This window comes from Ruditapes philippinarum, unplaced genomic scaffold (genome assembly GCF_026571515.1).
Source record: "Ruditapes philippinarum isolate M1 unplaced genomic scaffold, ASM2657151v2 ctg2749_1_1_1_1, whole genome shotgun sequence".
Taxonomy (NCBI): domain Eukaryota; kingdom Metazoa; phylum Mollusca; class Bivalvia; order Venerida; family Veneridae; genus Ruditapes; species Ruditapes philippinarum.
In genome coordinates, this window is record NW_026861915.1 from 57,499 (window position 1) to 71,642 (window position 14,144).

The following is a 14,144-nucleotide window of genomic DNA, read 5'->3' on the forward strand; positions in this document are numbered from 1 at the left end:
AGAATAGTTTATGATATTGAGTTTTCAATACAATACAATGGCGACGAGGATTAAAAAGAAATAAATGGAAATTATATAATTAAAATATTCAACAAGAATTAATTGAATGCAGTGAACACTGGATAATTTACACCTGTTGGATTTAAAGTTTTAGACACTTTATCTGGATTTTATTTTGGCAACATATGTCCTTATCAATAACACTGATACAGTGACAATATGGCTCAAGGATTACCAGTTTTTCCAGCATTTAGTGTAAGTGAACCTGGTGTTGACACAAGATGGAGGAAATGGACAGGTCGATTCGAAAACTTAATGATTGGCATGGACATTAAAGACAAAAAACGTCAGAGAGCCTTATTGCTACACTATGCAGGAGAAGAAGTAAATGACATCTTCGACGTGCTGCAGAATACAGGGGATGACTACGAAACAGCAAAAAAAAAGCTAACAGAGTACTTTGCCCCCCAAGAAAAACACAGAATTTGAGATATATAAATTTAGACAGGCAAAACAGGAATCTAATGAAAACATTGATAGTTTCCACACACGTTTAAGACACTTAAGTATAAACTGTGAATTTTCGGAAACAGACAAAGAAATTAAGTCACAAATCATTCAAGGCTGCACCTCAACTCGACTGCGTCGCAAAGCACTACGCGATGACCTGACATTAGACAGTCTCATCAAAGAAGCAAGGACACTAGAACTATCAGATCAACAAGCATCTGAAATTGAAGGTCAAGCAAAATACGACGTCGTTAATGCTATGAAATCACGACAAAGAAAAAATCAAAAGGCGCAAAAAGAAAGACGCAGACACATCATTAAGGAATCAATATGCAGATACTGTGGATATGAATATCCTCACAAATCAGGAAAATGTCCAGCCAGTGGAAAAACATGTACATTTTGCTCAAAGAAAAATCATTTTGAAGCAGTATGCTTGTCAAAGAAACGGGACAATAATTTCACATACAAACTTAATGATAGCTCACAAAGTGAAAGTGATAAGGACAAAGAAAGCGAAGATGAAAACGAAATATATGGACTATCTGTCAATTCCATGCAATTACAAAGACCAAGGCTGAAAGTGCATATCAACGGCTGTAAAATTAAAGCATTAATTGATACAGGATCATCAATAAATGTAATTGACGAAAACACGTACTCAAAGCTTCAAAATAAAGTTCATCTTAAGAGAGCACACACCAAAGTCTATGCATATGGTGCTAGTAAAGTTACCTTATTAGGCAAGTTCCAAGCACAAATTGAATCTAAAAACAAAATAACAACAGCTCCAGTATATGTGACAAAGGGCACCAGCGGTAATCTTCTCTCTTATCAGACATCTGTTGACCTCAATATCATTCCAGAAATAAACACAGTCACAGACAGCAAGGTCGATGAACTCTGCAAAAAGTACCAAACCGTGTTCACAGGCATGGGGAAAATGAAAGCAACAAAAGTCAAACTATATGTGGATAAAAATGTTCAACCTGTTACGCAACCACATAGACGAATACCTTTCCACTTAAGAAAACAAGTTGAAAATGAGCTCCAGAGGCTTGAGGACCTAGATATCATTGAAAAAGTTGAGGGTCCCACAGACTGGGTATCACCCATTGTATTAGAACCAAAGCCAAAAACCAACCAAATAAGGATATGTGTCGACATGAGGCTACCGAATCAAGCCATAAAGCGCACAAGACATATTATTCCAACAATTGATGACATGATTGTGGACTTAAGTGGTGCCAAAGTTTTCTCTAAACTAGATTTAAATCATGGATATCACCAATTAGAACTGTCAGAGGAATCACGCAACATTACAACATTTACAACACATGTTGGATTAAGACGATATAAACGCCTCAGTTTCGGAATCAATAGTGCAGCAGAAATATTCCAAAATGCTTTAAGTACGGCTCTAGAAGGTCTAAACGGCGTGAGAAACATTTCCGATGATGTCATTATATGGGCTGGCGACCAAGCGGAACATGACAGAAGACTTGAGGCAGTGTTAAAGCGACTTGAGCAGAAAAACTTAACTTTGAATAAAAGCAAATGTGAGTTTAATAAGCAAAAACTTGAATTCTTTGGGTACATTTTCAGTAAAGATGGAATGTCAGCAGACCCTAAGAAAATTGAAACAATTAACAAGACACAGCCTCCAAAAACAGTTTCAGAAGTCAGAAGTTTCCTAGCAATGACAAATTACGTGTCACGCTTTATCCCAAATTACAGCACTATAGCAGAGCCAATACGTCGTCTGATAAAGAAAAACGCAAAATGGGCATGGCAAAATGAACAAGACGAAGCATTCAACAAACTGAAATCTATTTTGAGTAGTGATACAGTCATGACATACTTTGATCCTAATAAGGAAACACAAATAATCACAGATGCATCTCCAGTCGGAGTGGCTGCAATTATGCTCCAAGAAGGTAAAGTTGTGTGTTATGCAAGCAGATCCCTGACAGATGTTGAACGAAGCTCTTACAGTCAACAAGAGAAAGAAAACTTAGCATTAGTCTGGTCATTAGAACATTGGCACATATACTTATTTGGACATAAATTCACAGTCATAACTGATGCAAAATTCCTTGAGAATATCTACAATAATCCTAAATCAAAACTTGGATCTGCAAGACTGGAACGTTGGAGGATGCGCCTGTTATCATATGACTCCAGGATCGTGCACAAACATGGAGAGTCAAACATGTCAGATTATCTAAGCAGACATCCAGACACAGGACAAGGCAGCAAATCAAGCATAGCTGAAGAATATGTAAGTTTTCTTGTATATCATGATGTACCTGTTGCAATGAACATGAATGAAATTATTCAGGCAACTTCTTCTACGGACAATGACCTCCAAATGGCCATTAAATCCATAAAGACGGGCTGTTGGAGCAACACCAATAAAAATAAAGTATTTGATACGTTCTCTCGCTGTAAGAATGAATTATCGGTAGTAAATCTCAAGGGAGGTGAAATCTTACTGCATGAATCAAGAATTGTTATTCCTAGGCAGTTGCAAGATAAAGCGATATCATTAGCTCATGAAGGTCATCAGGGAATTGTCAAAAACAAACAACTTCTAAGAGAGAAAGTGTACTTCCCGGGCATGGATCAACAAGTTGAAAATATGTGCAAAAGCTGTATCCTGTGCTTAGCAGCAACAAATTCAAAACAGCATGAACCTTTAAACATGAGTGATATGCCAAAATACCCATTTCAAATGATCAGTTTGGATTTTTGTGGCCCATTTCCAGATGAAAAATATCTACTTGTACTAATTGACGAATATTTACGTTTTCCTTTCGTAGAAGTCTTAAATTCCATAACAGGAAATACAGTGATCCCTGTGCTAGACAAAATTTTCTCAGAAACTGGAATACCTGAAATTCCCAAGTCAGATAACGGCAGTCCTATGAACTCTCATCTATTTAAAAGTTTTGCAAAACACTTGGGCTTCAAACACAGGAAAATAACTCCGTTATGGCCACAAGCAAACGCTGAATGTGAGCGATTCATGAAAACCATAGGCAAGTCAATTCGAGCTTCTCATGTGCACCATACAAACTGGAAACAAGACATGTATGCATTTTTAAGGAATTACAGATTTCCATGCTTCAAAAACAAAAGAAATCTAAAAAGGACATAAAAGCCAGAGAAAATGACAGAAAATCAAAACAAAAAATGAAAGAATACGCTGATAAACGAAGAACGTTCGAAAAACTGAAGTTAAAATAGGTGACAGTGTGTTAGTAAAGCAAACCAAACCAAACAAAACAAACTCCATATGACCCTAAACCGTATGAAGTAACCAAGAAAAAAGGATCAATGATAACGGCAAAGCGAGAAGACAAACAAATCACCAGAAATTCATCACATTTCAAACGTGTCGGCAACTCTCAGACCCAAAGTCTAAATGGAAATGTTCCTTTGAATAGCGAGGTCGAACACAACATTACAGAACCAATTTACAACAAAACAAGCATAGAATCACAATCAGATGAAAACACAATGCTCGAAACTTTACCTACATCAAATGAATATACTTCTTTGCGAAGATCTGAAAGGCACCGAAAACCACCTGACTATTTAAAAGATTATATATGTAAATAGTGTTAAAAAGTGGCATAATAATCCACTAAAAGTTAACTAAATGAGTGAAAATCACCTGCATATATTTTAACTATTTTAACTATTGTGTAAACAGTGTTAAACAGTGACATAACAATCCACTAAATGTTAGCTAAAAAGTTAAAGGAATATTCATTCATACAAATGAGTTAGATTATATAAACTGTCGGCGTGTAAAAACATTATAAACAGGGATTTTATATAACTGCTGATAATCATACAATTCTTTAATTACTATGTGCTTAAATCTCCAGAGAAAAAATGGAATACAAGTAGAAATGAAACATTCAATTGGCATTTTGATACTTAAACTAATTGTGTATCATTTAGATTCTATCTTCAATCTTTATTCTATTTTTTTATTTCATGCTGATAAAACCTGTTTGTATTCTGTAAACATTGAAAATTTACTCAACACAGTTTAGACATTAAGATAATTTATTGGACTACGGACAGTCAGTAACTTTATACACTTATTGCCTCTAGAACATAAACTGAGATTAAATGTGATAGCAATCAAGAGACTATCATTTCTGGATATAAAATAAGCATTAACTTGTAGTGGCAGCGCCAGCGTGAAATAAACACCTGTGAATCCATGGATATCTGAAACAATAACATTACTGTCAGACAAATAATTAATGTCCTTCATTAGGACTGACCAGTGAACTTTAAACCTAAGCAAGGCGGAAATGTAGTGTTGTTAGTATTTAGAGATTAGCTCCTAGCTCCTACTTGATTAAATATGCACACTCTGAGAACTCTCTCTCAGAGCCCTCTTTGATAGACACTTTACATTATACATGCAATAAAGCAAGACCTCTGTTAATACTTCTGTAAATAAATATAAGAATACAGTTGAGTTCACACTAAACTTCCCACCCTTGTGCACTTCTAGTGCACTAGAGCTGAACTAGAAGTGCACACCGTGTGCACTTCTAGTGCACTAGACCATATGACCAGGCTGGCCAGGGAAGGTGACACCTAAATGGTTTATTGGATAATTGCAGATCAAGTGACAGGGGGCATCCATTGTTAAGCTGCTGAAAAAACAATGGGAATATATGGCCTATTCATGAATATAAATAAGTAAATTTTAAAATCAGCAGTTTTAACATTTTAGGTGATAATTATCATGTTAAAGCTTAAAATTATTTTTTTATTGATTGTAATCATATTTTTCTTAACCAGTATTTAACTGTAGGTGTAAAATAATACCCCTTAAAATCAAATTTATAGAATTAATAAGGTTAAATTTAAATATGCTCCTTAATGGATAATTAAATAAGTGTTTTTAAAGCTTTTTTTTTAATGGCCATGTATTTCAATTTTTCTAGTGTACAAATGGGAAAATCAATGTGATAATTCTGGCCCAATTAATTTAGTTTGTAACAACATAAACTTTTTTTCCATAAGCTCAAACAAATCAAGGAAAAGTTTATATTTAAGCTAAAATATTATTTTTATAATATATAACTTAGAGACAATTCCTCATGTACAATATTAAAAGAGAATATTAATACATTGATGCTAAAACAATCAATATACTGTGAAAATTTAGTATTAAACTGTGTAATGCTTGCATATGTTTTAAAGATATAAATAATTAAAATATTATCCATAAAATAAATAAATTTGATAACTTTATTCATGATTTCAATATTAAAAATAATGTTTAAAGGGAATACTTTTATTGAAGAGGAAAATCTCAAGTCATGCTGTGTATTGGTATTATCTGAGAGGAACTAACAGTTTTCATTATACCACTCTAATACATGTGAGAATGTTAATTAGAATTGCTTCGTGTTATATCATAGTGGGCATATAGACAATGAAATATAAGTTATTTGTATTGTTATTTTTATTTCTCTTGGATATGTCTCATTAAAAATATTTTTGGTTAAAATCATCAGCAATTAATGGTGTATTTTTTCTGTACGAAATCTGCTGTGGTCATAGTATTATTTTTACAATAGGTTTACCTCTTACATTTGGTTTGCTATTTCTAATCATGGTCATGCAACTACATAGTTAGGTTAAGAAGCAGACGCTTGTTTTGGTTGAGTCTATTATGTTTTTTTTAGGGGGTGAGTTGTCATACACAAATTTACAATTTGTATGCATTTATTTTTTTCCAATGATTGTTATTATCTTAAATGCTTCTGGGATTGTTGTTTTATCAATTCATTTGTAAATAAGATTGTTATATGTCTATAAACGGAATAATTTTAATGAACACGAAATTAGTTCACACCTTTATGTGTATTGATAACGTGATGGTTTAAGCCATATGAAAACACATCAATATTAATATTACAATCAGGCAGAGAAAAAGTTTGCAAAGAGTAAATCGATAATCTTTATGTAGCAAACCAACTTTGAATTGCAAGTATTTTTTCATATCTTTTCGGCAGGATAAACTGTCCGAGGAGGGCCATGCATTTTCGTATCGTAAAATGGCTGCCATTTACAGTATCAATTAAGTGATTATCCCAAGCACCACCGCGACTTAGCGCGGGAATTATAAATTATAGCTAACCTCGGCGGAAAATACCTTTTTCATATTTTATTGTAATAAATATTTACAAACTGTTTCTTTCGGGTTTTTTTATCAATATATAACCAATAATGATGTTTATATGAATAAATAATCATATCTCAAAGCTGCGACTGTGACTTACAATGAAATTCTACCTTACCAATTCTACCAAAAAGTCTTCACAAAAAGTAGAATCTAGTATGCAATCGTACCTATATTACATACGAATGTATGTAATATTTTTCTTGTTAGATTTTTTTTTTCATTTGGTAAAGATGTAGAGGCCAGAGCACATCGATTTTATTTTAATTTAAATGTCACTTAAGCACTCCAGTGTTTAGTTGTCCCTTTCAATTTCACACCAAATTCCATTTTCAACTTGTTTGCTTCTTACAATTGTATAGAATTTCTTAAGTATTGCATGTAAACAAAGTAAGTATCCGCTGTCATAGCAGGTTAACTCATATCGTGACCTAGAAAATTATGTAAACAAAACACAAGAATCGGAAGTAGAACTAATATTATAACTTCCTTCAATAAAGATTACCATGAAAGACTACATGGTGGTAAAGTATTGAAAACTCTCTTGTTACATGCATTTTCAAAAATAGATATTTATAATACTAACCATTGTACTGTAGTCTTATTTATTAATAACTGCTGGATATTCAGCTAAACCCGCGGTATGAGTCACGATGGAGGTCTTCTTTTATTAATGCGCGAGTTATTCTAGAGTCACGAAAATCTTTTGATCTATTAATAAAAATGTTTTGTTTAATGGAGAAATATTTATTTCCTACTTATAATTTCTATGAATTATTGAGCTTACTCCTTAATAATAGCATAATTTGCTGTCCTACTTTTTCGACAGCGGTAAATCGTTTCAGCAGTTATTTGCATATTGCGCAATAATACTACGGGGCTACAGCGTTTTTATCAATCAAATACGTTCATATTTTAACTTGGATAACTTAATTTGAAATTGAAAAGGCTAAATATGGAAGTTTTTAAGATATCCCAACAAAGTATGGGAGTTTCATAGGATTAAATTCATGTACTATTTCTTGGGCTGTTATTCGATTGAGGACAACCGACGAAATCCCATGTGTAGATGACATAGCTCTGAACGCGCCTGAACGCAAAAAAGGTATCCTAAAGAATAGCTTACGAAATTTCTATTTTTCGAAGCCACAATAATTGCCAGTTTTTTTTTAAATCAAAGCACTGAATGTACTGATGGGGAGGCTATGACAGAATGTTTCAGACTTATAGTTTCTTTTCTTTTTGCTTAAAATGTGCTGTTATTTCAATTATTACCAAAATAAGAAAATATGCACATTGCGCCATTTATCCTTACTGTTGTGTTCAACCATTCATATATATGGTTAATATGGTTGACTATTCATTTTGTTAATATTCCAGAACATTTTATTGAGGTCTACATTCGGACTGTTAATCATGCAAATTTTGAAAAACCTAAACTGTCAATAATAACAAGTATGACGACTGTTGATTTTAAGATAACAATAACATTTTACAACTGTCATTCCTTATCAAAATATTCTAGGACTGTTCATCATAAATACTTTATGTCATTTTAATATCATTGAATGATAATAACAACTGCAAGTTATGTAAAATTTTTATTGAACATGAAAATTATACATATTTACATGTACCATAATTGAGATCAATAAGACACTGTCTTGTGATGAGTATTAATATTCATGCTCTACGGACAGAAAGTTGTCTTCTCCCGAAGCAAATCTCGAATAAAATCACGTTTCACAAAATTATTCCCATTTCATTACTCGTCGCTGACTTTGACGGCTTCGGATAATATTAAAGCTAAATATTTCTTGAAAAAAATACATATCTACAAAGCTTATTCAAAATTGAATCAGTCTAAGTGAAAATTGATCAGGAAGTTTGATTAATGAATTATGTAAGATGAAATTATAAGTATTGCTTTTTTTTATTTTGTAATGTAAAATGTTATCTTGTGCTGAAATTTTGTCGGAGGGTCCTTACGGGTTTTGTAGTTAAATAGTTTTTTTTTCGGCGATAATGGTTCAAGAATATAATGTTTTCAAACTATATGTTCATCACTGTCAGTGAATTTTTAGTTAAATGTATGCAAAATATTTACTAACAGCTATATGATATAGCGGTTTATGAGCGTTTTCCGCGTACAGCCTCCTAGGGTGTACTAATAAGTTAGTTTTCCTTAGTTATCACCCAAGCATGATCCATGTCTCTGATGTAAGCGACAGTTTACCATTATTTGTCTTTAAAAAAATATTAAGGACTATTAATGGTTTATAACAACAAAAGAACATGCATGATATTGAGACTACGGTGTTGCAACGTTCTAGTTTATGACCTTTCATAAACAGTTGGTCGCTGCGTAGTAATTGGAAAATTGTTATCAAAAATAATAAAGAATATTTGCCACCTAATTAAAGCATTTACTTATAAATTTTCATTAATGCTTTTTGTTAAAAAAATATTGATAAAGTTATTATGTAAGAGGGTTTTCAAACCAGAACTATTTTATGACCAACGTATGACTAAACCTGATGACCGCCGCAGTATGACGTCACGGAGTAGGGATTTTGAAAAAATAAGCAAACAAAAAAAAATCAAGAATTTTTCAGAGAATTATTACTTTACAAATTGTAGATATGAAGTTAAAGAATGAAAATATTTTCATATTGTAAATGTCTGTGATGAGTGATGAGTCAGCTTAAAAATCAAGGTACTATTTTTTGACCTGATTACCGCTGCAGTAAGATTTGACGAATGATATTAACATTGGGGAGGCATAGCCTCCCAAAAATCAAAGCACTGAATGTACTGATGGGGAGGCTATGACAGAATGTTTCAGGCTTATAGTTTCTTTTCTTTTTGCTTAAAATGTGCTGTTAAATAAGAAGATATGCACATTGCGCCATTTATCGCTCAGCCATTCATATATATGGTTAATATGGTTGACTATTCATTTTGTTAATATTCCAGAACATTTCATTGAGGTCTACATTCCGATTGTTAATCATGCAAATTTTGAAAAACCTAAAAACCATTTATAAATGACACACCAGCAGGTATGACGACTGTTCATTATAAGATCATAATACCATTTTACAACTGACAGTTCCTTATCAAAATATTCTAGGACTGTTCATCATAAATACTTTATGTCATTTTAATATCATTGAATGATAATAACAACTGCAAGTTAAGCAACATTTTAATTGAACATAGAATTATACATATTTACATGTACCATAATTGAGATCAATAAGACACTGTCTTGTGATGAGTATTAATATTCATGCTCTACGGACAGAAAGTTGTCTTCTCCCGAAGCAAATCTCGAATAAAATCACGTTTCAGGAAATTATTCTCATTTCATTACTCGTCGCTGACTTTGACGGCTTCGGATAATATTAAAGCTAAATATTTCTTGAAAAATATATATCTGCAAAGCTTATTCAAAATTGAATCAACCTAAGTGAAAATTGATCAGGAAGTTATATCTTCTTTTTTTACCAACTTATTGTAGTTAATCGATAGATTTCAAACCTCACTAGCTTGAAATATATACTGCGGTAAATCTGTTGTTAACAGGATGTGCGGTTATAACGTAGGTTTTCCTTGTCGACCATTTCCCGCAAATAGATGAGAACATCGAAGCGTCAGTGCTATAATGGGTGTTATAAAAAGCGTGTTTTGGAGGTTTTTGTGAAACTTCTCCAAATCCCTCCAGAGGTATGCACGTCGCGGAGAAGGCACACGGCAGGTCAAGGTCAAGTCATCTCAAGTACCAGAGGTGATTGGTTGACCTGTCGTAACTTACTCTGGAGGTTTGGCGCTAATGAATGCCGTTTTTGTTGTCGTCAGTCAGGAAGTTGATGCCTTGACAGTACTGTCGTCTCCTTTACCACTAACGAACGAAGAATGGGCTACCAGGAAGATTCTGCTTGAAAAAGACGTTCCCGATGCTATAATCTCGGACATATGGTTATTCGGGTGCCGAGAATAATTGAACTTAAAACACACACTCTTGTTGAATACAAAACAAAAAAACAACAACATATATTTTCTGTAGTTATTTTTCAAGTGTTGTAAAATGAAAACGAAATTCGTCTTATGTCGCCAATTATTTTTAGAACATAAACATATAACTTCTTTTTATTTGATTTATTCAAATAAACATAAATCACTTCAGCGCGCGCAAATATCGTTTTCAATTTAAAATTTCGTAAGATATGTTGATGAATTTCCGATGCTCGACTGTAAGTCATTCGTATATATATATGCGTTTTTTTTTTTTTTTTTTTTTTTAAAGCTTCTTATTCTTTAATATTTTTATGTATCTCATAATCTGTATTGAAAATTTTATTACACATGGACTATCAAATTATGATTCGTTGCCCTAGAATTGAATAAACTTTCTAATTACACAATACGGGGTCATTCATTTGATTGAAGACTGATCTTTGCGTCTTTCTCTGAAATAATTATTTCCTCGTTAAAACATATTTGACCACATATTCCTGTCATTTAACTGTTCACTTTACTTCCGATTTTTGTTGTACCGAAACACATGTTTCTATTTGTGTTTTCTATTCGAATCTATAATCAGTTTAATGGGATCACCACCGGGTAAACGACTACTAGGTACTTTGGTCATGTTTTTTACCCCAAATATTTGAATGTTTCTATTGGGATTAAAATGAGCGTAGATAACTAAACTACTGGTTGTATAAATCCCTGACCTGTCTAATTCTAATAATGAGATTAGTGGATATATTAAGACTTTCACTACAAAATATTCCTAAACAAAAGAGCACATGTTTAAATTTATTCCTTTACAAATAAAAGATCAGAGTAGGGATCTGTCACTTGCCAGACATATTTTTAAAAGATACTTTTATGTTAAAAGTTTGATTAATGAATTATGTAAGATGAAAATATAAGTATTGCTTTTTTTTATTTTGCTAATATTAAATGTAATCTTGTGGTGAAATTTTGTGGGAGGGTCCTTACGGATTTTGTAGTTAAATAGTTTTTTTTTCGGCGATACATGGTTTAAGAATATAATGTTTTCAAACTATATGTTCATCACCATTAGTGAATTTTTAGTTGTAAATGTATGCAAAATATTTACTAACAGCTACATGTATATGATATAGCGGTTAATGAGCGTTTTCCGCGTACAGCCTCCTAAGGTGTACTAATAAGTTAGTTTTCCTTAGTTATCACGCAAGCATGATCCATGTCTCTGATGTAAGCGACAGTTTACCATTATTTGTCTTTTTATTTGTCTTTAAAAAAATATTAAGGACTATTAATGGTTTATAACAACAAAAGAACATGCATGATATTGAGAATACGGTGTTGCAACGTTCTAGTTAATGACCCGTCATAAACAGTTGGTCGCTGCGTAGTAATTGGAAAATTGTTATCAAAAATAATAAAGAATATTTTGCCACCTAATTAAAGCATTTATCTATAAATTTTCATTTATGCTTTTTGTTTAAAAAATATTGATAAAGTTATTACATAGAAGGGTTTTCATACCAGAACTATTTATTACCAACGTACGTATGCTTAAACCTGATTACCGCGGCAGTATGACGTCACGGAGTAGTGATTTTGAAAAAATAACAAACAAAAATCGAGAATTATTATCTTTACAAATTGCAGATATGAAATTAAAGAATGAAAATATTTTCATATTGTAAATGTCTGTGATGAGTGATGAGTCAGCTTAGAAAAAATCAAGGTACTATTTTTTGACCTGATTACCGCGGCAGTAAGATTTGACGGATGGTTATTAACATTGGGTCGGCATAGCCTCCCCAAAAACCAACAACAACGGTATACGCAGGTAAATTTTGTTATGGAGCTCCATACTCATTTTGTAAAACATTTTAGGCCAATTTTATTGCATAAATGTACATCAGGAATTTTATTTGATCAAATATCTATTTGAGATGTTTCGTCCCATTTATATCATTCTGACGACTTTACTATATTTACGATGTATTCATTCATATTAGCAAGCGCATGCGTATATGCGAAGTTTAACGTGTAGGCATAAACTTAGATTTTATCAATGAACTGTTATTTTTTGTTTTCTTTAAAGGAATGTAGAGTCTATTATTTCATGAAAATGAACGATTTGGAACTTTCAAAGCATTAAAACAACTTTGCAAACAATATTTTAATGATGTGTAGTCGGAACGTAACAATACTGCAGAATGAATAACTAGTTTCTATAGCGGTTTTTTATCCGAAAGCGGATGTTGTTCGGTAACGACTTAACATGTAACGACTGCGGATATTTAGCTATAACTCTGTATACATTGCAAGCAATGTATACAAAAATGAATATTGGCAATTCCGAACAAAACCTAAAATCTTTGGATCTCTGTGAAAAATACGTGGTAGGAACAATCATAAAACTGGTAGGAATGGTAGGAAAAACAGACAGGCACGTGTTTATTAATCAATTTAATATGGATAGCCTTTTTATAAATCTTTGTAGCAAATGCAATTTAGAGCAATGTAAATGCGATTTTTATAGTAAATATATGTAACAAATGTTGTTATCGAACAGAGCAATTCCGATTCCTTTTCAGTAAGTTCAAAAAGTATTTATGATTATTACGACTTTTGTAAACATTATAATTCGGAACATTATCCTTCAGGACCTCTGAACTAAGATATATTTTTGCATATACATGTAAAAGATTGAATAATTAGGATCTACTATTTATAGTAACCCTAACCCCTAACTCATGTAATCATTTAAACAAAACTATCTAGGCATTAATGACATCTCAAGAACCTCTGATGGAATTTCTAATATAATGTTTAGTAAAAATAATCATTCGTATACTAATAGTTCTTTCTGTGAAAGCTGGACAATATTATTCTTTTCATAGCTCTGGCGGCCATTTTGCTTGCAGCGAAGTAGAACGTGCTGGCGAAATGCACAACTAAGGTTAGTTGATCACTCCTGTTAAGTTTGGTTGAAATCCTACCAGTTGTTTGACCTGTGAAGGCTGAACAAGATTTTTCTATTTTTAGCGCTGGTGGCCATTTTGTGCAGCGAAGTAGAACGTGCTGGCGAAATGCACAACTAAGGATAGTACTGTTCACTCCTGTAAAGTTTGGTTGAAATCCTACCAGTAGTTTGACCTGTGAAGGCCAGGCAAGATTTTTCTATTTTTTGCTCTGGTGGCCATTTTGTGCAGAGATGCAGAATGTGCGCTCGTGATGTGCACAACTAGAGATGGTACTGATCACTCCTGTAAAGTTTGGTTGTAATCCCACCAGTAGTTTGACTTGTGATGGCCGGACATGTTTTTTCTAGTTTTAGATGAAACGTGTCCGGTGATGTGCATAACTAGGGATGGCACTGATCACTCCTGTAAAGTTT

The 14,144-nt window shown here is 32.8% G+C and overlaps 2 protein-coding genes across 2 annotated transcripts in view; one reads left to right on the forward strand and one right to left on the reverse strand.

The window, feature by feature from the left end:
- The window catches only part of LOC132717360 (transcription elongation factor SPT4-like), a 117,731-nt gene that overhangs the window by 50,335 nt on the left and 53,252 nt on the right, over positions 1 to 14,144 (reverse strand). The window lies entirely within an intron of this gene.
- LOC132717357 (uncharacterized protein K02A2.6-like) lies at positions 220 to 3,763 on the forward strand. Its single transcript, XM_060700806.1, has 2 exons — positions 220 to 384; positions 509 to 3,763. Exons 1-2 carry the CDS (start codon positions 220 to 222, stop codon positions 3,668 to 3,670), a joined length of 3,327 nt encoding a protein of 1,108 aa, XP_060556789.1. The 3' UTR covers positions 3,671 to 3,763.